The following is a 25,259-nucleotide window of genomic DNA, read 5'->3' on the forward strand; positions in this document are numbered from 1 at the left end:
CATTGTGTTCCTTATCTCTCCCTCCCCTGAGGACAGGTGGCAGACCAACTGCTGATGACACTGGTGCTAGCCCAGGCCAGCAAACATCTTAATTTATGTGTATTCTCATCACAGTTGACAGTGAGATATCAGGATATAATTCCTCTCTCATCCCACTTCTCCCTCAGCCCTCAATCTGCAAACATCTAGCCGAAGACGGTAAGCACAAGCACTTCTTTGTTTCTCACTATTCCCCTCTTCATTTTTTTTTGTTATTTCTGTTGCCCAGGACGCGATCAACCTAATGGTGGAAAAATGGTAAGAGCAAAGTCAAGATGGAGAGACATCATGACTTTACCTCACAGTCATAGCCACCTTTGACTCTGGCAAACAAGGCGGTAGTTAAGTGTTTGAAAGATCAGAGAATAGAGGGTAATGTGGAACAGGCACAGGAGAGGAGATGAAGTATGGGGTGGAATAGCCAGGATCATAAATGGCAGTGGAGATTTGAGACATGAAGTGACACACTCCTCTACCTATGTTCTCATATTAGAGGTCAAGTTATGGGAGGAAGCTGCAGCTTTCCAATACAGTGTTTGTGTGTTCAGAGGTGATTGGACATAGGAGGGAAGTGGGCAATAAACTGCAGGGTGACATTGCAATTTGGTTGTGCCTCAGATGTAGAGGAAGATTGTAATGGGGTAGGCTACAGATGTTTGTGTAATGCCCAAATCTAACTGGTTGGTGCAATGGTCAGAAAGTTGTCACGTTGCTGCACTTTTCCATGTTTGCCATTGACCATTGGGCCATAATACTCTAAGACATAGGAGCAAAATTAAGCCATTCGGTCTATTGAGTCTGCTCTGCCATTACATCACGGCTGACTTTTCTTCTTCTCGACACCACTTTCTTGCCTTCTCCCTGTAACCTCTAATGCCTTTACTAATCAAGAACCAATCAACTTCCGCTTTAAATATACCCAATAACTTTACCTCCATAGCTGTCTGAGGCAATAAATTCATCAGATTCACCACCCTCTGGCTAAAGAAAAACCTCCTCATCTTTGTTCCAATGAGAGGTCCTTCTGTTCTATTCTGAGACTGTGCCCTCTGGTCCCAGATTCCCTCATTACAGGAAACTTCTTTCCCACATCCACGCTGCCTTGGCCTTTCAAGATTCAGCAGGTTTCAATGAGATTTCCCCTCACTTTTCCCACTCAGGCAGTGCATTCCACGCACCAACCACTCCCTGAGCAAAAAACCTTCCTCTAATATCCCCCTTGAACTTCCCACCCCTTATCTTAAAGCCATGTCCTCTTGTATTGAGCAGTGGTGCCCTGGGGAAGAGGCGCTGGCTGTCCACTCTATCTATTCCTCTTAATATCTTGTATACCTCTATCATGTCTCTTCTCATCCTCCTTCTCTCCAAAGAGTAAAGCCCGAGCTCCCTTGATCTCTGATCATAATGCATACACTCTAAAACAGGCAGCATCCTGGTAAATCTCCTCTGTACCCTTTACAATGCTTCCACATCCTTCTTTTAGTGAGGCGACCAGAACTGGACACAATACTCCAAGTGCGGCCTAACCTGAGTTTTCTAGAGCTGCATCATTACCCTGTGACTCTTAAACTCTATCCCTCGACTTATGAAAGTTAACACCCCAGAAGCTTTCTTAACTACCCTATCCACCTGTGAGGCAACTTTCAGGGATCTGTGGACTTGTACCCCGAGATCCCTCTGCTCCTCCATACTACCAAGTATTCTGCCATTTACATTGTACTCTGCCTTGGAATTTGTCCTTCCAAAGTATCACCTCATACTTCTCCAGTTTGAACTCCATCTGCCACTTCTCAGCCCAATTCTGCATCCTATCAATGTCTCCCTGCAATCTTCGACAATCCTCTACACTATCCACAACACCGCCAACCTTTGTGTCGTCTGCAAACTTGCCAACCCACCCTTTTACCCCAACATCCAGGTCGTTAATAAATACCACGAAAAGTAGAGATCCCAGAACAGATCCTTGTGGGACACCACTAGTCACAACCCTCCAATCCGAATGTACTCCCTCCACCATGACCCTTTGCTTTCTGCAGGCAAGCCAATTCTGAATCCACCTGGCCAAACTTCCCTGGATCCCATGCCTTCTGACTTTCTGAATAAGCCTACCATGTAGAACCTTTTCAAACGGCTTACTAAATCCATGTAGATCACATCTACCACAGTACCCTCATCTATATGCCTGGTCACCTCCTCAAAGAACTCTATCAGGCTTGTTAGACACGATCTGCCCTTCACAAAGCCATGCTGACTGTCCCTGATCAGACCATGATTCTCTAAATGCCCACAGATCCTATCTCTAAGAATCTTTTCCAACAGCTTTCCCATCACAGACGTAAGGCTCACTGGTCTATAATTACCCGGACTATCCCTACTACCTAAACAAGGGGACAACATTCACCTCCTTCCAATCCTCCGGTACCATTCCCGTGGACAACGATCCTGGCCAAAGGTTCAGCAATCTCTTCCCTCACCTCATGGAGCAGCCTGGGGAATATTCCATCAGGCCCTGGGGATTTATCCATACTAATGTATTTTAACAACTCCAACACCTCCTCTCCCTTAATATCAACATGCTCCAGAACATCAACCTCACTCATATTGTCCTCACCGCCATCAAGTTCCCTCTCATTGGTGAATACCGAAGATAAGTATTCATTGGGGACCTCGCTCACTTCCACAGCCTCCAGGCACATCTTCCCACCTTTATCTCTAATCGGTCCTACCTTCACTCCTCTCATCATTTTGTTCTTCACATAATTGAAGAATGCCTTGGGGTTTTCTTTAATTTACTCACCAAGGCCTTCTCATGCCCCCTTCTTGTTCTCCTCAGCCCCTTCTTAAGCTCCTTTCTTGCTTCCCTATATTCCTCAATAGACCCATCTGATCCTTGCTTCCAAAGACTCATATATGCTGAAGAAGGTGGAATGAACACAGAAACTGTAGCAAATTAGGAAAGGTCTCTTCCTACATTGCTCTGCAATTGATCAGTAATTCCAGAATTGGCATCTGCCAGCCTTACATCTTATCAAGGAGTGAATGTTCTTGGACTTCATGCCCCATTACCAACAAGATGCGACAACATCCCTGGACGTGTGCTCAAGGAATGTGCTGATGTATTAGCAGATGTCCTGACAGACATTTTCAACATCTCCCTTAGTCAAGCTATTGTCCCCAGATGCTTCAAAACCTCCACAATCATCCCTGTAGCAAAGAAATCAGTTGTAGCCTGTCTGAATGATTACCGTCCCGTTGCCCTGACCCCCTTGGTGATGAAATGTTTTGAACGGCTTGTCAAGCCTCATATCACAGCCAGCCTCCCCTCATCACTGGATCCTCTACAGTTTGCTTATCGTCCAAATCGCTCTACAGAGAACGCAATGTCCACCACACTGCACACAGTTCTCTCTCACTTGGACAACAAAGACACTTATGCCAGAATCCTGTACATTGATTTCAGTTCAGCGTTCAATACCATCATCCCGTGAAGACTAGTGGAGAAACTGTCGCTGCTTGGCCTTAGTACTGCCATGTGTCGCTGGATTCTGGATTTCTTGACAGAGAGACCACAGTCAGTCCGTGTTGGCAGGAACATCTCTGACTCCATCACACTGAGCACTGGATCCCCACAAGGCTGTGTGCTTAGCCCATTGCTGTTTACACTGCTAACACATAACTGTGCAGCCAGATTCAAGGAGAACCTGATCATTAAATTTGCAGATGATATTACAGTGGTGGGGCTCATCAGCAAAAATGATGAAACAATGTACAGGGAGGAGGTCAAACACCTAGACAGCTGGTGCAGGAATAACAACATGATGCTTAATGTCACCAAAACCAAGGAGATGATTGTCGATTTCAGACTATCTCAGCCTGAGGACACACCCCTCAGCATCAGCGGCTCCACAGTGGAGAGAGTGGAAAACATCAAGTTCCTTGGGGTGCAGATCTCGGACAATCTCACCTGGTCTAGGAACACCACTGGGATTGTGAAACGGGCCCAGCAGGGATTGCACTTTCTGAGGAAACTTAAACAAGCATCACTCCCCACTAACATCTTAACTACATTCTACAGAGGCATGGTTGAGAGTGTGCTGACCTCTTGCATCACAACCTGGTACTCCAGCTGCAGTGCTGTCGACAAAAAAGCCTTGCAGAGGGTGGTTAGGGGAGCAGAGAAGGTTATTGGGGTCTCCCTACCTTCTGTCCAAGACCTCTTTCAGAGTCGATGCCTCCAGAAGACACGGTACATCATTAAAGACCCCTCACACCCTCTCCATGAACTGTTTGTTCTTCTGCCATCAGGCAAACATTACAGGAGCATCAAAACTAAAACCACAAGGCTACTAAACAGCTTCCTCCCACAGGTAGTCAGACTGTTAAATAGCTGCTCTACCTGACTCTGCTTTTGGACACTTTTAACTTGCACTGGACACTTATAACTTGATTTTAACTGACATGTGGCTGTTGTGTTTTACTATTTATTGTTATGTTTATTATTTAGTGTTGCATTTGTTATGTTATGATTGCACTGCTCCTGAGAAACGCTGTCTCATTCTGCCCTGCAGAGCTGCTGTACGGTTAGAATGACAATAAAGTTTTTTTTTTGAATCTTGAATCTTGAATCTTTCTTGTCCTGCACCAAAGCTCTCACTGCATTACCTGAAAATGCTGATGAATTCTGTCTCACTGTTCAGTCACTGCTCAAAGTATCACAGTACTAGTTTAACTTTGAACATAAAACTCCGAACATTTGTTGCAAACATGTAAGAACAAGACAATTTACCACTCACAGGTTGATAGGGTGGTTAAGAAGGTATATGATGTGTTCTCCTTCATTAGTCAGGAAATGCCATTAGGATTGCAAATGTTGCAAATCCCTGATTAGACCTCACTTGTGTTCAGTTTTGGTCACCTTCTCTATAGGAAGGATTTAGAAACTTTACAGAGGGTGCAGAGGAGATTTACCAGGATGCTGTCTGGATTAGACAGCATGTCATATGAGGGTAGGCTGAGTAAACTAAGGCTTTTCTCTTTGGAGCGAAGCAGATGACAGTTGACTTGATAGAGGTGTAAACGACAGTAAGAGGCATAGATCGAGTGCACAGCCAGAGATGTTTTCCCAGGATAGAAATGGCTAATACGGGGATGGGGGAGTATTGCTTTAAAGTGTTTGGAGGAAAGTATAGAGAGGATGCAGAGGTAGCTTTTTTTTACAGTAGGTGTGTGGAACACATTGCCAGGGTAGTGGTAGAGGCAGATACATTAGGGACATTTAACCAACTCTTAGATAGGCACATGGATGATAAAAATATGAAGGGCTATGTGAGAGGGAAGGGTTGGATTGATCTCAGAGTAGGTTAAAGAGGCTAATAAAACAGATGAAAATATTCATTGATTCAGACAGCCTTTTGGTCTGAGGAGCATGTTAGCTCTGGTTTGTCAAAATGAATGTTTTTTTTCCAGAAAAAAAACTATTTTGGTGTATTTTTCACGCAATCTGAGCAATAATTTTAAAAGTAAGCAGATGTCTTGATTCTTGGGTTGAGATTATAATACTTTAACAGCATCTGGAATTTGCAGATGTAGGTAGGTTGGATGTGTGCGTGGGAGGCCGTGTGAACCCACAAAAAAGCGACTCACATGTTTAAAATACGAGAACAAATGATGAGAAACCACTGAAATACAAACTGTCCACAAAGTGAAAACACAGCTTTGATTTTCAGAAATAGTTGGATCTGATGCATGTCTTACAAAGAGACTGTCATTTCAGTGTCATATCAACTTTCAGTACTTAACTTAAAATGCAGATACTATATAAGCCACTAATTGAATTTTCTGTCCTTGCCATAGGCACAAGGGTATTCAGTTAAGCTCTTAGTGCAAAAGTGCATCAGGAAATGTAAGAAGAATAGGTTATATTTCCTTTTTAATCAATTTAAAATCAACAGATCCATCCAGGATACCAATGACCTAACTCATAAAAAGTTACAAGAATTCATGTATGGATTCAAAATAACAACACCATTTAAGCAAGGACTAATAATCCTATAAACAAGAATTATTACACTAATATAATATTGCCTTTAGTAAAACTTAGTCCTCCTGCCATTTTTTCTTCCCTAGTTCATTGTTTTCAACCTATAAGAAATTTTGGGATGAGATTTTGATTTTATTGCCTGTTCCCTTTGATGATATGTGACATTTTAAATCTATAATAGTTTTGATACAAAGGTCAACAGTATGCGTTGGGAAGCTGGAAAGTGGAGTTAAGAAGAAGGCCATGGTATAGAAGTAGATGAACATGGAAATCTGTGCATGGTATATTGGGCGACTGCATTGTCGAGCACCTTCATGCTGTCCATAACAAGCAGGATTTCCCAGTAGCCAACCATTTTAATTATAATCCCTATTCCCATTCCGACATGTTGGAGGAGCAACATCTCATATGTCGTCTGAGTAGCCTCCAACATGACGACATGAACATTGATTTCTCTAACTTCCAGTAATTTGTCCCCCCTCCCCCTACTTTCTTCTTTCCATTCCCTTTTTTGGCTCCCTACTTACCTCTTCTTTCTCCTCTCCTGCCCATCATCTCCCCCGATACCTCCCTCTCCTTCCCTTTCTCCCATGGTCCACTCTACTTTCCCATCAAATTCCTTCTTCTCCAGTTCTTTACCTTTTCCACCTGTCACCTCCTATCTTCTTACTTCATCCCTCCCTTCCCCACCCACATCTGTCACCATCCTGCTTGTACTCTTTCCTCTCTCCCCACCTTCTTATTCCAGCTTTTTTTTTCAGTCCTGTTGAGGGGTATCAGCCCGAAACATTCACTCTTTATTCTTTTCCAATATCTGCAGAACCTTTTGTGTTTATGGGCTAACTGGGGCTTTTCTTGTTAAAGGAAGGTGCTTGAAAGGCATATTGAGTTCAATCCATTCTATTCTTTATAAATGCATAGGATTTCATAATTTCTGGACGGGAAAGTAGTTCAGATCATTCAGGAAACTGAGTGAAAGCCACCAGCAAAAGGAATATAATGTTTGGATGTTTATGAAGCATATTTAATCCAACTACAGTTAGTTACCCAGCATCAGGCACTATTAGACTAAAAGTAATGGATTTATTTACAGTTATTTGGATCATTCCAATATTATTAATCACCCACAAAAACTGTTCATCAAAGGGCTTCAGAGGGGCAAATTTACCCAATACTACTATTTTGACAATTAATTTACCATTTGATTAGTTTTTTTTAAAAACAAGAAATTGTTCTAAAAGGAGGATGCGAATGAATTTAGCGTAAGTCACTTGTGTAGAATGTGGTTAAATGGTCGTGTAAGATTGATCAGAGGTCAAGGTAAATGTAAGTACTATTCCACGTACACACTGGATCACAGAATGGGTTCAGCACCGAAGATCATTCTGTCTTTCATATCAATGTTGATTCTACCAGAGTTCTATAATTCCATCCCACCATCCCATTCTCTGTAGTTGGCAAGTTTTTCTCCTTTACTGATCCAATTGAAGGCCAATAGGAACAAGTCTCCTCTATCCGAAGATACTGTATTCCTGATTCCAACCATAATCTGTATAAAGAAAGAAAGATCCTCAGACATAGTTATTTTCTTCATTATTTTATTCCTGTGACTACCAGTCCCTTGACTCCTCCACCAAAGGGAATGGCCTCCTACTATCTGCTTGGCCCAGAACCCTCATCATCCACATCTATCAAATCCCCTTCAGCATTCTCTTCTTCAAAGAGTAGCCTCAGTTTCCTTAACCTATCAAAGTAATTGTAGTGCCTCAAACCAGGAACTGCTCTTGTATCTCTCTTCCGGACCTCCTCTAGTGCCTTCACATCCTTAAAGGTAAAGATTAGCTTTATTTGTCACGTACAACGAAACATACAGCGAAATGCACTGTTTGTGTCAATGACCACAACTCTTGCCATGTTTCCAGCACCAACATAGCATGCTCACATCTTACTCGCCGTAAGCAGTAATCTCTGGAATGTGGGAGGAAACTGGAGAATCATGAGTAAACCCACACAGTCACGGAGAGAACATACAAACTCCCTACAGATAGAAGTGGGAATCGAACCCTGATCTTACAGCTAATGCTGTAAAGCATCATGTTGACCGCTACATTAGTGTACCATAATGGCTTAGCATAATTATCCTATTTTTATATTCCCTGCATCTTTTTGACACAGGCCACGGGCCTTATTAATCAATTCCTCACCCTGACCTTTTTCTTTCAATAATTTGTACAAATTTCTCTGTTTCTTACAACACTTCCAGAACAGCATTCTTTATTCTATATTGCCTCTTCCCATTCTTCCCATTAAAATGCATCACCTCAAGGTGACCAGTCTACCTGCTTATTTATACCCTTCTGCAAGATATCACTATTCTCTTCAATATATCGCAATCACCATACTGTCAGTTGTATTTAGAAATATTACCTTGCACACCAGTCTAGACCACTAATATAGATTTTTAAAAAGTCAAGGGATCCAACACTAATCTCTGGGAATTGCTATGACAAACCTTTCCCCAGAACAGAGAACAAGAATTCATCATAATCCTCTGTGATCTATTACTCAGCCAATTTCATATTCATGTTACTACTCTCTGCTTTTGTCATGTGTTTCAATTTTACCTATAAGCCTTTAAGTAACACTTTATTAAAAGCAATCTGGAAGTCCATTACACTACATCAACTGCATTACCCTTATCAACTCTATCCATCACATCATCAAAAAGTTAAAGGCATAATCTACGAGCATTTGTCTGATGAAAGCAAATTTGCTCTATTCCCAAGATTCTTCTATAGATATATCGAGGAAAGTATATTGACAGACTGCATCACAGCCTGGTATGGGAAAATCAATGCCCTTGAACAGAAAATCCTACAATAAGTGGTGGATATGGCCCAGTCCAACACAGGCAAAGTCACCCCCACCATTGAGCACATCTACACCGAGTGTCATTGCAGGAAAGCAGCATCCATCAGGAAGAAGGTACAGGAGCCTCAGAGTTCACATAATCAGATTCAGGAATAGTTGTTACTCCTCAACTATCAGGCTCTTAAACTAGAAGGGATAACTTCACTGCACTTCACTCGACACATCACTGAACTGTTCCCACAACCTATGGACTCACTTTCAAGGACTCTTCATCTCATGTTCTCGATAATTATTTCTTATTTATTTATTATTATTGCTTCTCTTCTTTACTTTCTTTTTGTATTTGCACACTGGTTGTCTGCCCTGTTGGTTCAGTCTTTCTCATCAATTCTATTACGGTTATTGGATTTATTGAGTATGCTCGCAAGAAAATGAAGCTCAAGATTATATATAAGGCATCCGTTAGTCTTGCGAGACCATGGATCTGCACCTGGAAAGTCTTCACTCTCCAGGGCGCAGGCCTGGGCAAGGTTATATGAAAGACTGGCAGTTGCCCATGCTGCAAGTCTCCCCTCTCCACGACACCAATGTTGTCCAAGGGAAAGGTATTAGGACCCATACAGCTTGACACCAGCGTCGTCACAGAGCAATGTGTGATTAAGTGCCTTGCTCAAGGACACAACACGCTGCCTCAGCTGGGGCTCAAATTCATGACCTTCAGATCGCTAGTCGAACGCCTTAACCACTTGGCCACACGCACACAAGTTGTATATAGTGACATATATATACTTCGATAATAAACTTACATTGAACTTTGAAGATATGTCTGGAAACAATAATCTAACCTACTAAACTCATCACCACTTAAAGTACTATTTCCTAGCTTAAAGCAGAGTCCTTGAAGCAGAACCTAACATTTAACAGCATTCAACTCCACAAGAAGAACAGGGGATCTTCAAAGTAATGGTGAAAAAGATCTTTCTGCCATTTTCCTACATATTCTGTTGGTCTTCTGTCAGTGGAAGGCAATTGAAATCTTGGTGAAATTTCAGTAACAAGATGTTTTAAAGCTTGCATTGCATGGATACAACTAGAGACCGGGGGAAGATGAATAAGTAGTTTCAGAAGGCTCAACACACATAAGGAAGTTCAACTGATTTCCTGGAAAAGCTGAGCAAGGGAGGATAGGGGGCAGAAACAGAACAGTACATAGAGTATTACAAGAGATTTCTATAGATGAAGACAGATTGCTGCAGTTTTGCAATATATCTAAAGGCCTTAATGAATTCTTATTGCATTTTTTGTAATTTTCAGCAATTTTATATCTTTGCATTGTACTACTGGCACACAATCACAAGTTTCACATCATGATAGTCAGTGATAATAATTATGGTTCTGATTTGGAAGCCTGGGACCAGCAGGAACTGATCACAGAGCCTCTGCATTGGTACATGACTCAAATGGCAGCATCTCCAACCACTCTGTTCCTGAAAGGAAGGGACGAGCAGGCCAACACCATGTCTGCAGTGCGTCTGTGGATAGCTGTGCTTGTAGTTCTTACACACTGAGAGCAGGACCTCAGGAGATATCAATGTCCTGAACACTTAAGACCACGACAAGTAACCATAGTAGTTGTCTCTCTCTCTCTGGCTATCCATCACAGAGGATGATAATGGTTCCTTTCAGTCAGTTAGTGGGGTGGTACCCCACTCCTCAGAAAGGAACAGCATGTGCGTGAGTGGATTTTAGGTGAGTAGGGGGTTGCACAGGTCCAGACCCACGCTCTCGACATCCTCTCCCGGATCCAGAGGCATGATGGGATTCAAGATGGCTGGGGGGAAGTTCTGTTGCAGTGAATGGCCAGACCAAGCTTTGATGCAAGGAATGCCCTTTCCGCGCTTCACGGCACAAGTTTGCTAGATGGCCGTTGACCCCACGAGAGGGTTCATCTGCCCTTTGACAGGTCTTGTTTTTCATCCTGCAGGGTGCCTAGCTACCCTGCTCACCAGGCAAGCCTGGTGGGGGAGCCGGTTTACTCACTGACCTCCTGACCATGCGACAGGTAGTACTGGGTTACATGGTACCAGTAAGCACTCAGACTAGTGACCTGACATAGACATCGATCCCAGGGGATCATGGGTTTGTGCCTCTGGTGGACTGTGTCCTCTCCAGGACACAAGCCTGGGCGGGAAGATTTGAAGAACCGGCTGTTGCCCATGCAGTGGGTTCCCCCTCTCCATGTCACTGATGAGTCCAAGGGAAGGGCAAGTGCCAATACAGCTGACACCAGTGTTGTCACAGAGATTGCCAGAGTGAAGTTGTAAACAACATCAAACTGCCTTAGGGGTCCCGGCTCTGGATTTTTTCCTCAGGGTTTACTCCCAAAGCCTTTCCTATGGATGGGTATGGCTGCAAGGCAGCGGAAGTTTAAAATCAGAGTTTTCCTTCTCATATGTGGGTTCCCGTCCAAGGTTGATGAGCCCCACCTGCCTGAAGCAACTGGTTTTGAGGCGCCAGTGGTCCACCTTTGCCCCATCTCTTGTCAGTAGAAATAATTCTGCCGGACCTAGTAGTGAAGCCACACGTGAAGGCCAAGAGTTGGACTTGGTTGTCAGAGGCTGAGAGAGAGGCACGCCATAGGAGCACTTTATAGGTAGTGGGAGCTTATCCCCACTACCACCCCTGACTATGACAACCTTAGGAACCAATAAGCAACCATTAGCCACCATCACTATGTGGATAATTTCCATGTGCTGGGCATGGATATCATTCACTAGTACAGTAATATCTTGTAATATCTTTGGAAATACTGTACCACTCTGGGACCCCGCTTTGAACATTTATCCTAAAACTCAAGAATTGCAATAAAGGTCAACGAGGACAAGGAAGGATTTACTACCAATGTTTACTTTAATAGCTATCAATATATGGTAATAGCTATTGATCAACAATTTGGGATGAATACCCACTGCCATCTGTAAGGGGTACATATGTTCCCTCCATGACTGTGTGGGTTTCCTCTAAGTGCTCGAGTTTCCTCCCACATGGCAAAGATGTAGAGATTAGCACTAGTAAGTTGAAGGCAGGCCATGAAGGCGCCAGAAGCATGTTGACTCTTGCAGGCTCCCCCAGCACACATTTGGACAATGTGGTCATAAATGTATCTCACTGTATGTTTTGATGCACATGTTACAAACAGCTAATCATTTTTATATAGGCCCTCTCTTCCTCCTCACAGCAGAACCAGAGCCTTTTGTCTGTGCAATGACATGATGGTCCAATTCAATAGAAACTAGTATTGTAGTATTAAAGAATTCAAAGAAGGATGAAATGCATTCATGCTAATTGGGTATATGCACATTACAGCCATCATATCCATCAGTGAATCTCCTAGCGCCACAAACTACAGATAACATACTATAAAGGACACAGGGAAAATCTTGAAGAGATATTGAGAGTTATGAAGTTTACTTTTGCAAACAAACATTTAGTCACTATGGGGCTAAGTTAAGTATATTTAAAGTCAAAGTCAAAGTCAAAGTAGATATTATCACCACATACTACCTAAAATTGGGGCCTGTGTCTGGGATTTGAACAAATTGTTTGGGGGCTTATTCAAATTGATTGGGGAAAATCCCTTTTGATTTGGTCCTGTGGAAAAATCAGCAGAAATGGAGGCTAGTATTGAAAGATTTATGGCAGAACCAACCCCTGAAGAACTGGATGATGCTAAGAGGGGTGTGCTATTGGGAATTGCTCAAAAGTTAAACCTTATGGTGACCACTAGAATGAGGAAAGTGATAATACAGGCGATAATAGCACAGCATTATATATCCAAAGGAACGTTTAAAGAGGATGTGTGGGAAATTTTTGCTAAAGGTAACTTTACTGAGGCGGAAATTGTAGGCTCAGCCAAGCCAATCAAACAGCATCCCTACAGAATGAACTTAGAAAGAAGTAAAATAGTTGAACAAGAAATCGGGTACATGCTAGCAACTGGTATCAAAATTGAGATTCAAGTCCTTGCAAGCATTTACAATAAAATAAAGAAATACAGTAGAATTTATGAAAATCTATACATTAAGACTGACAAACAAGCCAATTTACAAAAGAAAACAAATTATGCAAATAAAAATAAATAAATAACACTGAGAACATGTGTTGTAGAGTTCTTGAAAGTGAGTCTGTAGTTTGTGGAATCAATTTGGAGTAGAGATGAGTGAAGTTATCCATGCCGTTTCAAGGTTGTCATGGTTGGAGGGCAATAACTGTTCCTGAACCTGGTGGTGTGAGATCTAAGATTTCTGTAGCTCCTGCCTGATGGCAGTAGCGAGAAGAAAGTGTGGTCCTTGATAATGGATGCTACTCTCTTGTGGCAGCAATTCTTGTGAGTGTGCTCAGTGGTAAGGAAGGCTTTGCCTGTGATGGACTGGGCTGTGCCCACCACTTTCTGTGCAGTTTCATTAATAATAAGGAACAATTTCAAGATCTAATTAGATTGGATGTCATGAGGCTGTTTAGCATACAAACCTATTTATGAATAACTAGTCCAAAAATGCATTTACTGGAAGTATCTCCCACTTGAAAGAAACTGCAAGTTGTTTCATGCTACACCATGGTAATCAAGCCACCTGACATAGCCTTGATGACCTGCCAAGTGAGAAATCCAAGGATAGGTGGGACTTGCATAAAAATCAAAATAAAGACTGATGCTGGGCATCTGGAATAAAATCAGAACATGCTGGAAACACTTAGCAAGTCAAGCAAATTAAAGTAAAGCAAAACAGTGTTAACATTCTAGGGCAAAGACTCTGAATGTCAGCAAATATAGAGGATGATTGACTCAAATGCAGAGTAGCAGAGACGACTTAGCGGTGAGTGATAATTTTAATAATAAACTGAAAAATAACAAGTCAGGAGGGACCACGAAATAAGAGAGAACAGATACTTAAAACAACAAGGCAACAAGGGAACAGAAGGATAGGAGCAACTATTTGAAGTGGCTAGTTTGATGGATGATCAAGGACTGTGGATGAGAGCTGGGTTTAAATAGGCTGCAGGTGACGTGTTGTAAACAAGTGGCAGGTGACTCGTGTTAGTTGGATGGAGATTGGGAGGTGCCTGCCTGTGCAGGCCTCACAATGAAATGGTAAAGAAAGAAAATAACTGTGGAGCTTAGGAGGGATGATGGCGCCTAATGGCAACTCCCTTGCTTGCATCTTTGGAAACAACTCTTTTTCTACCTTTAATATCTTTATTTTTCCCTTTCAGGGTTCTTTTGAAATCGTTTAGCTCACGTTTGTGCTCGGTAGCCGGTGCATTTTTTTGCTGGTGGGGGGAAGGAGGGATTGTTGCTTGCTGCCACTTGTGTGCGGGAAGGGGGAGCTGCGGGGGGGGACTTTGGGGTTCTCACGTTTAACTGCCATTCATTCCTTGGAGCACTTCTCTGTTTTCGTGGATGTTTGTGAAGAAAAAGCATTTCAAGATGTATGTTGTATACATTTCTGCAGTGTGAATGACAACAAACAGAACAGTTGTTCTCCAAAGGGGTATTTAAGGTTGAACTAGGACAAGCACATTATATCATCACAACAAAGGGAATCCTCAGTGGAAGAATACTATATTTAAAAAGTACAAAAATACTATCTTGCTGTACTCAAGTTTTTGTAACTATGATCTCTCCATGCTCATCTTTCCTGTCAATGGAGCCTACATACTGATTTCCAGAATCTTTCGTCAGCATACTTGTGAATACCTAGCAATCCTTCATAGTCCAGATGTAAGCTGATGATTAACACGTCTATCGCTTCATGAACTGCTGGTTGATTCTATTATGTTCCATTCTCTGGTACTCATCTCTAAAGACAGACTACTAGAGATACTCAAAATACTGTACCATTGAGAGCATACTCACCAACTGCACCTCAGTGTGGTATGGCAATTGTCCCGTATTGGACCGCAAAGCAGCGTGTGGTGAAAACTGCCCAGCGGATTATTGGCACCCAATTGCCCACCATTGAGAACATCTACCATAAACGCTGCCTGGGTAGGGCAAAAAGCATTATCAAGGATGCATCTCACCCTAACCATGGTCTTTTTACTCTCCTCCCATCCGGTAGGCGCTACAGGAGCCTCCGCTCCCGCACCAGCAGGCACAGGAAGAGCTTCTTCCCTGAGGCTGTGACCCCGCTGAACCTCATTTCACAGCGCTAAGCAGTATTGCACCCATATTGTACTGTCTCAGTACTTTTATATTTGTGTGCTTTAGCACTTACTTTTTATTTGCAGTTATTTTGTAAATAACACTATTCTTTTCATTTCTGGTCAGCTGCTAACTGCATTTCATTCGCTTTGTATCTGTGCTCGGCACAATGACAATAAAGTTGAATCTAATCTAATCTAATCTGATCTAATCAAAAAAGACATGACATATTAAGTAGCTGATTGATCACAACTAAGTATAGCCAAACTTCATGTGGTAGTCATGCCTTACAAGTAGTGACGTCATCACACTCCATGGTATGTATCTGCAATATAATTGATCATAGCAAAGGAACCGATTCAGAAGGCACAGGATATATACGTACATCCAAAAGAGGAACAAGTATTCTAATGAAAAGATGACACAACCATGGCTAACAAGAGAACTCAAAGCCAATATAAAAGCCAAACAGCAGACATATAATAGAGCAAAAATTTGTGGGAAGTTAGAGGATTGAGAGGCTTTCAAAAAACCAACAGAAGGCAACTAAAAAAAGTGATTGAGAAGGTAAAGTTGGAATACAAAAGTAAGCTAGCCAATAGTATTAAAGATTCTTCAGATACAGATTCAGATCAGATACAGATAAAGATTCTTCAGATTAAAGTTTCTTCAGATACATAGAGGGTAAAAGAGAGATGAGAGTGGCTATTGGACCGCTGGAAAATGATGCTGGAAAGGTATTAATGAGGGACAAGGAAATGGTAGATGAACTGAGTAAGGATTTTGCATCAGTCTTCATGGTGGAAGACATCTGCAGTATGGTGGAAGTTCCAAGTGTCGGGGCATGAACTGTGTGGAATTACCATAACTAGAGAGAAGTCTCTTGAGAACTGAAAAGTCTAAAGGTAGAAAAGTCATCTGAACCAGATGGGGTACATCCCAGAGTTCTGAAAGAGGCTGCTGAAGAGTTCATGGAAGCATTCATAATGAGAATCAGAATCGAGAATCACTAGATTCTGGAATGGTTCCAAAAGACTGGAAAATTGCAAATGTCATTCCACTCTTCAAGAAGTGAGAGAGGCAGAGTAAAGAAAACTATAGGTCAGTTAGTCTGACCTCAGTGGTTGGGAAGATGCTGGAGTCAATTTTAAGGATAAGGTCTCGGGGTACTTGGAAGCACATAATAAAATATGCCGTAGTCAGCATGGTTTCCTCAAGGGAAAATCTTGCCTGACAAATCTGTTGGAATTCTTTGAAGAAATAACAAGTAAGATAGACATGGAGAGTCGGTTGATGTTGTGTACTTGGATTTTCAGAAAGCCTTTAACAAGGTGCCACACATGAGGCTGCTTAACAGGCTATGAGCCCATGGTATTACAGGAAATATTCTAGCACGGATAAAGTAGTGGTTGATTGGTAGGAGACAAAGAGTGGGAATAAGGGGAGCCTTTCCTGGTTGGTTTACGGTGAATACTGGTGTTCCACAGGAGTATGTACTGGTACTGATTCTTTTTACGTCAGATGTCAATGATTTGGATGATGGAATTGATGGTTTTGTTACAAAGTTTGCAGACGATATGAAGGCAGGTGGAGAAGCAGGTAGTTTTAAGGAAGTACAGAGGCTACAGAAGGACTTAGACAAATTAGGAGAATGTGCAAAGAAATGCCAGATGGAATACAGTACCCAGAAGTGTATGGTAATGTCCTTTGGTAGAAGAAATGGAAAGGTCGACTATTTTCTAAATGGAGAGAAAATACAAAAAAAATCTGAGGTGCAAAGGGACTTGTGAGCCCTTGTGCAGGATTCCCTAAAGGTTAATTTGCAGTTTGAGTCTGTAGTGAGGAAGGCAAATGCAATGTTAGCATTCATTTCAAGAGGACTAAAATATAAAAGCAAGAATGTAATGTTGAGACTTTATAAAGCATGGATGAGGTCTCACTTGAAGTATTGTGACCAGTCTTGGGCCCCTTGTCTTAGAAATGATGTGCTGAATCTTGAGAAGGTTCAAAGGATGTTTACAAAAATGATTCCAGGATTGAATAGCTCGTCATATGAAGAGCCTTTGATGACTCTATATTCACAGGAATTCAGAAGAATGAGGGGTGACCTCACTGAATCCCATCGAATTCTGAAAGGCCTTGATGGAGTGGATGTGTAGAGGATGCTTCCTTTGGTGGGAGTATCCAAGACCAGAATAGAGGAGTATTCTTTTAGAATGGAGATAAGCAGGAACTTCTTTAGCCAGAGAGTGGTGAATCTGCAGAATTGTTTGCTACAGGCAGCTGTGGAGGCCAAGTCTTTATGTAAATTTAAGCCAGAGGCTGATAGATTTTTGGTCAGTCAGGGCATGAATGGAAACAGAGAGAAGGCAGGAAATTGGGGCTGAGAAATGGCAGATCAGACTCGATAGGCCAAATGGTCTAATTCTGCTCCTATATCTTATGGTCTTATAAATTACTAAATTGTATAACCATGCAAATAAGAACTTCTTCTTCATCAGAAGGGATCCACCAAATGGACTTTCTGACAAACAAAGAGTGCCACAGTAGTGTAGTGGCCTGGTTGCTCATCATATTTCCTATTTCTGCCACATATAGTATAACCAATTAAAGCCATACAACTGAAATCAAACATTAAAACTATTTAATCTGATGTAACCACAAATTGATTTCATCAATGTACACTTACCAGAACAATCTTGCTCCATAGACCATAAATATTTCTTTCATGCCATTACAACCGATATTTAAAATCACTAATTGATTTACAATACTCCACAGAGCTTTAGGGGCACAGAGTATCTTTGATTTCAGACATATGAGTTTTACATGGCTTAGTTTCAAATACTGAATGCAAAAGTACTATAAAGTATTTTAAAGTCCATTCATGATGAGCAACTTTATACTTACCTCGGCTGAAGTATCCTTCAGGGATATAAAATGCACCAACCATAATTGAAACAAGTGCTCCAAACTTGAATAGCCAGAAACTGAAAAGAAAATGTTAAAGGAATTATTAGTTATGAATGAGTTTATATTATCTACTATTCCTTCTTATACTATCCTGAATGTTTTAAGTATGTGTCATAGTTTATACTCTAAAAGTAAAAGAAACATTTCGGTTATTTTAACAAAGGTCAATCGCACTTCATATGTGTTTTAACTTTATACAAAATGAATATCCTTTTAATATTAGTTGTTTGGCAATCTAAAGAATAAAGAATAAGCATTGACAAATTCTTAGTGAATCCTACACCTTTGAAAGGAGCTTTGACCTCCATGAACCTAAGTCAATTATTGAAATTCCAAATTATGTTGCATGCAGTTAAGGATTTCTGTCAACAATGAGGCTTTATATATGGCCTATTCTTTTTAAAACCAATGCAATGATTAAAAACTTGATCCAAATCTTAATACAAAAGGCAACTCACAAAGGAAAACTTACCCGTTATGTACCAGGGCTCTTGGATCTCTGCTATTTCTCACATTGATCATAAGCAAAGCTAATAGCAGAAAGAAAGTGGCCATTCCAAAACAGGTGCGATACACAGACTTGTAACCAACTAACACTCTGCATATGGCAGGATTCTCTTCAGGCAATTGGGTATTAGAAGCAAACTCGCAGAATCCTGGAATCTAAAAGACAATATTTCAGGGACATTATTTCAGAGACTAACACCATTTAAAATATTTTGAAAATGCCTGGAGTATCTGTGTCACATATTTATTCCACATACTTCAGAGATGCATGCATAAAATTTCATTCCTTTTTATTGCTCATATGCATTTGCACCAGAAAACATGCTGACTGCCCATCTTACAGGCAATGCAAAGCAATTTCCAAAACTGGTTCCAAAAATAGTTGTGCTGAAGGTCGCAGAGATGTTGTACAGTTAATTAATTTGTCTAATGTGCACAGGAGTCCAATGACTAGAGCAGCAGATGCTTAAAATATTGACATACTCCTTTTCAGGGAAAACATCAAATCTGATTTTCCAGTCAGTTGCTAAGATGGTCACCAGCTGGGTTCAGAAAAGGTTTTACAATTTCTTTGATTCATTACTTTCTTCAGGATCTAGACCATAATTTTAAATTTTGCCATGCAATGACCATCACTACACCACTCTCTTCCTGCACCACCTCAGATCAAACGCATCTCTGATGGACTCGTAAGCCAATACATCTGGTCTCCCTGGATGCAACACCTATCACTCTTTTGCCTACCTGATGATACAGAAATTCCTTGTACGCAACATCAAAATCAGGTTTGTTGTCAAATGCAGAAGCAGGTGTATGTACAGGCGCAATTAAAAGTATCCTTGCAGCAGCATCACAGGCTCGGAGCATTAGAAGATGGCCCCCCCATTGGTCAGGTTTGAGCATGGATGTTGCGTCCTAGCTGATGACGCAAGTACGCAAGCCAGGGCAGTACAATATCGAGAGCAAGCTGTTGCCCATGCAGCAGACTCCCCCTCTCCATGTAGCTGATGAATCCAAAGGCAGAGACTAGTTGGGCACCAGCAGCGTCACAGCAGTTGCCAGTCAGCACTGAACTCAATGTGGGACTGCCTTATTGAGTCCATGAGTGGGTATTCCCTCAAGTTAGTGGAGGCTTGAAATCAGAGTTTTCCTTCTCCTTGATGAGCCTACCATGATTGATAAGCCCCCTCTACCCGGCTTTATAGGACCCTGGTCAGACCCCACTTGGAGTACTGTGCTCACCTCACTAAAGGAAGGATGAGGAAACTACAGAAAGGATGCAGGGGAGATTTACAAGGTTGTTGCCTGGATTGGGGAGCATGCCTTATGAGAATAGGTTGAATGAACTTGGTCTTTTCTCCTTGGAGCAATGGAGGATGAGAGGTGACCTGATAGAGGTTTATAAGATGATGAGAGGCAATGATCATGTGGATAGTCAAAGGCTTTTTCCCAGGACTGAAATGGCCAACACAAGAGGGCACAGTTTTAAGGTGCTTGGAAGCAAGTACAGAGGAGATGTTAGGGGTAATTTTTTTACGCAGAGAATGGTGAGTGCATAGAATGGGCTGCCAGTGACAGTGGTGGAGGTGGATACAATAGGGTCTTTTAAGAGATTCTTGGATAGGTACATGGAGCTTAGAAAAATAGAGGGCTATGGGTAACTGAGATAATTTCTAAAGCAAGTACATGTTCAGCACATCATTGTGGGCCGAAGGGCCTGTATTGTGCTGTAGGTTTTCTATGTTCTATGTTTCTATGTTCTAAATAAGCTAACGTAGCATTAGATACACAACATCCACAAGAAAAACATAAGGTAAACAAAAATTTATGTAATTGTTGTAAGATGGAATGTAATTAGAACAATAAAATGGAAAGAAACAAATTTTGGATTTTGTTTGAACATTTCACCACAAAAAAAACTGAATAAATTTTTAATAGATTAAATTTTTAGAATTTAAGAATCTACCTGTAGCGTAAAAGGCTTTTGGCATCCTGGCATTCATAAGTCAAAGCATTATAAGGGTTGGGGTGTTATGGGGAGGTTGTATAAGACATTGGTGAGGCCAAATTTAGAGTATTGTGTACAGTTCTGGTCACCTAACTATAGGAAGGTTATCAGTAAGATTGAAAGAGTGCAGAGAAGACTTTACTAGGATGTTGCCAGGTCTTCAGGAGTTGAGTTACAGGGAAAGATTGAACAGGTTAGAACTTTATTCCTTGGAGCATAGAAGAATGAGGGGAGATTTGATAGAGGTTTACAAAATTATGAGGGGTACAGACAGAGTAAATGTGAATATGCTCTTTCCACTTAGATTAGGAGAGATAAATACGAGAGGACATGGCTTTAGGGTGAAAGGGGAAAGGTTTAGGGGGAACTTCTTCACTCAGAGAGTGGTGGGAGTGTGGAACGAGCTGCCATCTGACGTGGTAAATGCAGGCTCACTCTTAAGTTTTAAGAATAAATTGGATAGGTACATGGATGGGAGAGGTCTGGAGGGTTATGGACTGGATGCAGGTCAATGGGACTAGCGGTATAATGTTTCGGCACAGAATAGAAGGGCCGAATGGCCTGTTTTCTTTGCTGTAGTGTTCTATGATTCTAAGGGATTCTACAGCTATGTTCAGAGCAAACAAATTATAAGGGACACAACTGGTTCTCTGGAAGATCAGAATGGTAATCCACGTGTGGAGCCAAAACAGATGGGGGTGATCTTAAGTAAATTTTTTTGCATCTGTATTTACACAAGAGATGGATACAGAATCTATTGAAGTGAGGCAAAGTGGCATTAACTTCATAGACCCTGTATGGATTATAGAGGAGAAGGTGTTTGCTATCCCGAGACAGATCAGGGTGGATAGATCTCAATGGCCTAACAAGGTGTTCCCTCGGACTGTATGGGAGGCAAGTGAGGTAATTGCCAGAGCCCTAGCAGAGATATTTAAATCATCCTTAGCAACAGGAGAGGTGCCAGAGGATTGAAGGATAGCCAATGATTTTTATTGTTTAAGAAAGGCTCTAAACATAAACCAGGAAATTATAGGCCAGTGAGTCTGATATCAGTTGTGGGAAAATTATTGGAAGGTATTCTAAGTGACTATATATACAAGTATTTAGATAGCGATGGACTGGTTAAGGACAGTCAGCAGGGCTTCATGCACAATAGGTCACATCTACCTAATCTTATAGAGCTTTGTGAGGAAGGTTTCCAGGAATGTTGATGAAGGCAAGACAATGGAGGTTGTCTGAATGGATTTTAGCATGGCATCTTATGTGGTCCTGCATGGGAGATTGGTCAAGAAAGTTCTGTTGCTTGGCATTCAGGATAAGGTAGTAAACTGGATTAGACATTGGCTTTACGGCAGAAGCCAGAGAGTGATAGTAGATGGTTGCCTTGCTGACTGGAGGCCCGTAACTAGTGGTGTGCCGCAGGGATCAGTGCTGAATCCATTGTTATTTGTCATCTATGATCAACGATCTGGATGATAGTTTAGTTAACTGGATTAGCAAATTTGCAGATGACACCAAATTGGGGTGTAGTGGACAGCAAAGAAGGCTATCATGGCTTGCAGAGTGATCTGCATAAGCTAGAAAAATGGGTAGAAAATAGGTTAGAATTACTTAGAACATAGAAGATTGAGAGGAGATTTAACGGAGATATACAAAATTATGAAGGTTATAGACAGGGTAAATGCAAGGCTTTTTCCACTGAAGTTGGGTGGGACTACAGCCATGGGTTAAGTGTGAAAGGTGAAAAATTTAAGGGGATCATGAAGGGAAACTTCTTCACTAAGAGGATTGTGAGAGTGTAGAATGAGCTGTCAGCAGAAGTAGTACATGTGAACTCGATTTCAATGATTAAATCAAGTTTGAAGAGGTACATAGATAGTAGGAGTATGGAGGGCTGTGGTTCTGGTCCAAGTAGATGGGCGTAGGCATGGAAAAAATGGGCCGAAGGGCCTGTTTTTGCACTGTACTTCTCAATGACTCTAGTTGGCTGATAGCTAGGTTGAATGGAAAAAAGTAAATAAAAGATGGCTAATAAGATTAATTGAAAATTGTTTCTCCCAAATTCAAAATAATTAGCAACCCAGCAGCTTACACAAATGAAGAGATACTTAATAGGATGCTCAGTTTACCGAACATCCAGCCACTCCACATTTTTGTATTTTAGAAATAATTCTACAGTATCACTTATAATTTTTAATAATCAAACCATTGCCTAGACATGAATTTTAAGTTTGTTCATTAGCCCCATTTGCAATTGCATTAATAAAACCATGTTCAGTGAATCTCACTCAAAGCGCTGAGTGCACTTCAAGCTGAAACTCTTCATGGGAGATGGAGATTGTAAATGGGGGTGCCTTACGTTGCTTGATGTATTTATGGCAGATTTAAACTTGTTTCACTCTTGGAAGATGCATCTGATTTATTAGGGGGTAGTACAACCCAACATTTTAAATCAATTTATGGTCTATTGCTCTCTTGCCATTAGACTTATACAAGAGAAAGAGTAAAGCAGTTAGTTCCTCAAAGACCCCAAATAGACGGAATGGGACAAATGGGTTCCAATTGTGCTGTAGAATTATATAATTTTATAAGTCTGCACACAATGTCACCAACTTTCAGCCACAATTTATTCAATTTCTAATCGACGTGCTGCCACTTTTAATAGTATTGTACCATACGTGTAATAATGGAAAACCTGACAAATTAGAATTTCTGATTTCCATTGGTATGATTAATATTACTGGGTGATAATAACTTTCTATGCAATAAACTCTTTCACGTACTCACTGATTATTTTCCCCAAATATAACAATTCTTACAAATAAATGTTCCTGCCCTCAAGGTAATCTTTTCTTACATATTCAAGAGTTGTTTGGATTTTGAACTAGATTCCAATTTTTTTTTTACTGTTTCAAGTACTACTCGTGAATATGATAATATTGTCAAGGAGTTTGTCATAGCAGAACCTGCTTTGAATGTCTAGCAGATTGCACCTAGGTATAGTGCCAGTATTTCTAGCCAGTTGGGTGCTTTCTGGTTATATCATCAACTTCTGCAATGACTGTCCTACTGAAGGGTCTTGGCTCAAAACGTTGACTATACTCTTTCCCATAGATGCTGCCTGGCCTGCTGAGTTCCTGCAGCATTTTGTGTGTGTTGTCTGAGTTTACCTCGTTCATTTGTTATGTGCCATGTTGTATGGCATAGGTGATCATGGTCTTTCCATTACCAGGATTGTGCTTGGCAAATTGTTCTACAAAAGTGGTTTGCCGTTGCTTTCTTCTGGGCAGTGTCTTTACAGATGGATGACACCAATACTCTGAAGGTTGTATGCCTGGCGTCTGTGGTCGCATAACCAGGACTCGTGATATGCACCAGCTGCTCATGTGACCATCCACCACTTGCTCGCATGGCTTCATGTGACTCAGACTGGCGGAGGGGGGGCGAGGGGAACCTGCTAAGCAGATGCTACACCTTGCCCAAGGGTAACCTGCAAGCCAGCAGAGGGAAGGAGTACCTTAAACCTCCTTTGGTACAAACATATCTTCATCCCGCCACCCAAGAGTTTACATAGCATTCCAAATATTAAAAATGAAATATTTACAACATATGATATCACAAATTAAAAACTTGAAACACTTAAAATACTTAAACTTAAAAAGAAATAATCTAAATTCTACCACCTACTTTACTCCTTTGCAATTATGTTAGATCTCCTAATACTTAGCGCTATTCTTCTTCTGATACGAATGTCAGAGAATTTCTTAGGCCATTTCCAATGTGCTAGTGCAGGTTCACCATCATAAATGGCATGGCGTCTCTACAAATGCTCTGGGAGTCTGAGGTTGTAGTGATGTGGTGTCCGACGTCAAATGCAATTAGCAAAGCACCAGCGAATAGTGATTAGCAAGTCTGGGACATCCACATTGATGCAGAGCTATGCAAAATGTCAATCTGCTGGCACTTCTATAAGGAAATAGTGGAGGTTCTATGTGAAATTGTTGGTATTTCCTCATAAAATTCAAATAGCGTTGTAATGTATGGATCTATTTCTTTTAGAGCAATGACTCCCCTTAGCAATTAGGATCAGGTTTATCACCATGATCTTCAATGATATGAAATTTGGTGGTTTGTGGCAGCAGCAGGGTGCAAAGACAGAGATGACAACAAATTACAAAATAAATACTGTAGGAAGAGGACTAATGAGGGTTAGTGGACCACTCAACACTCCGATGGCCGTGGTGAAGAAGCTCTTTCTGAATAGATGAATGTGGGTCTTCAGGTTCCTGATGCTAGTACTGAGAAGAGGGCATGTCCTGGACGGTGAGTGTCCTAAATGATAAATGTCTCCTTCTTTAGGCAGCACCTTGAAGGGTTCATGGGCGACATAACTATAACAACTGTGTCACACATCCAAGCAAGATGGGTATTGGAAACCCTGGGTAATGTAGCCACTTGGGCAAGGATGTCCTTCAAGGCTCAGAAGTCCAGGTGCATGGTGATCAGAAAGGGCAAAGTTACTAGCAAGTTTAGCCTCCAGGTTCAGGGTGAAGTCAACCCTTCCATTGAAGATAACCCGATAAAACGCTTGGGGAAGTGGCTTAATGTGTCACTGATAG

At 41.4% G+C, this 25,259-nt stretch overlaps 1 protein-coding gene across 1 annotated transcript in view; it reads right to left on the bottom strand.

Annotated features, from left to right (window-relative positions):
* Positions 1 to 25,259, bottom strand: part of LOC134343386 (serine incorporator 1-like) — a 92,828-nt gene that overhangs the window by 46,524 nt on the left and 21,045 nt on the right. The window contains exons 3-4 of the mRNA XM_063042092.1: positions 18,598 to 18,788; positions 18,063 to 18,142 (exon numbers count right to left, since the gene is read on the bottom strand). Coding sequence (XP_062898162.1) covers positions 18,063 to 18,142; positions 18,598 to 18,788 — 271 coding nt within the window. The remainder of the gene's footprint in view (positions 1 to 18,062; positions 18,143 to 18,597; positions 18,789 to 25,259) is intronic.

Source organism: Mobula hypostoma, chromosome 1, assembly GCF_963921235.1.
Source record: "Mobula hypostoma chromosome 1, sMobHyp1.1, whole genome shotgun sequence".
In the NCBI taxonomy this organism is placed as follows: Eukaryota; Metazoa; Chordata; class Chondrichthyes; order Myliobatiformes; family Myliobatidae; genus Mobula; species Mobula hypostoma.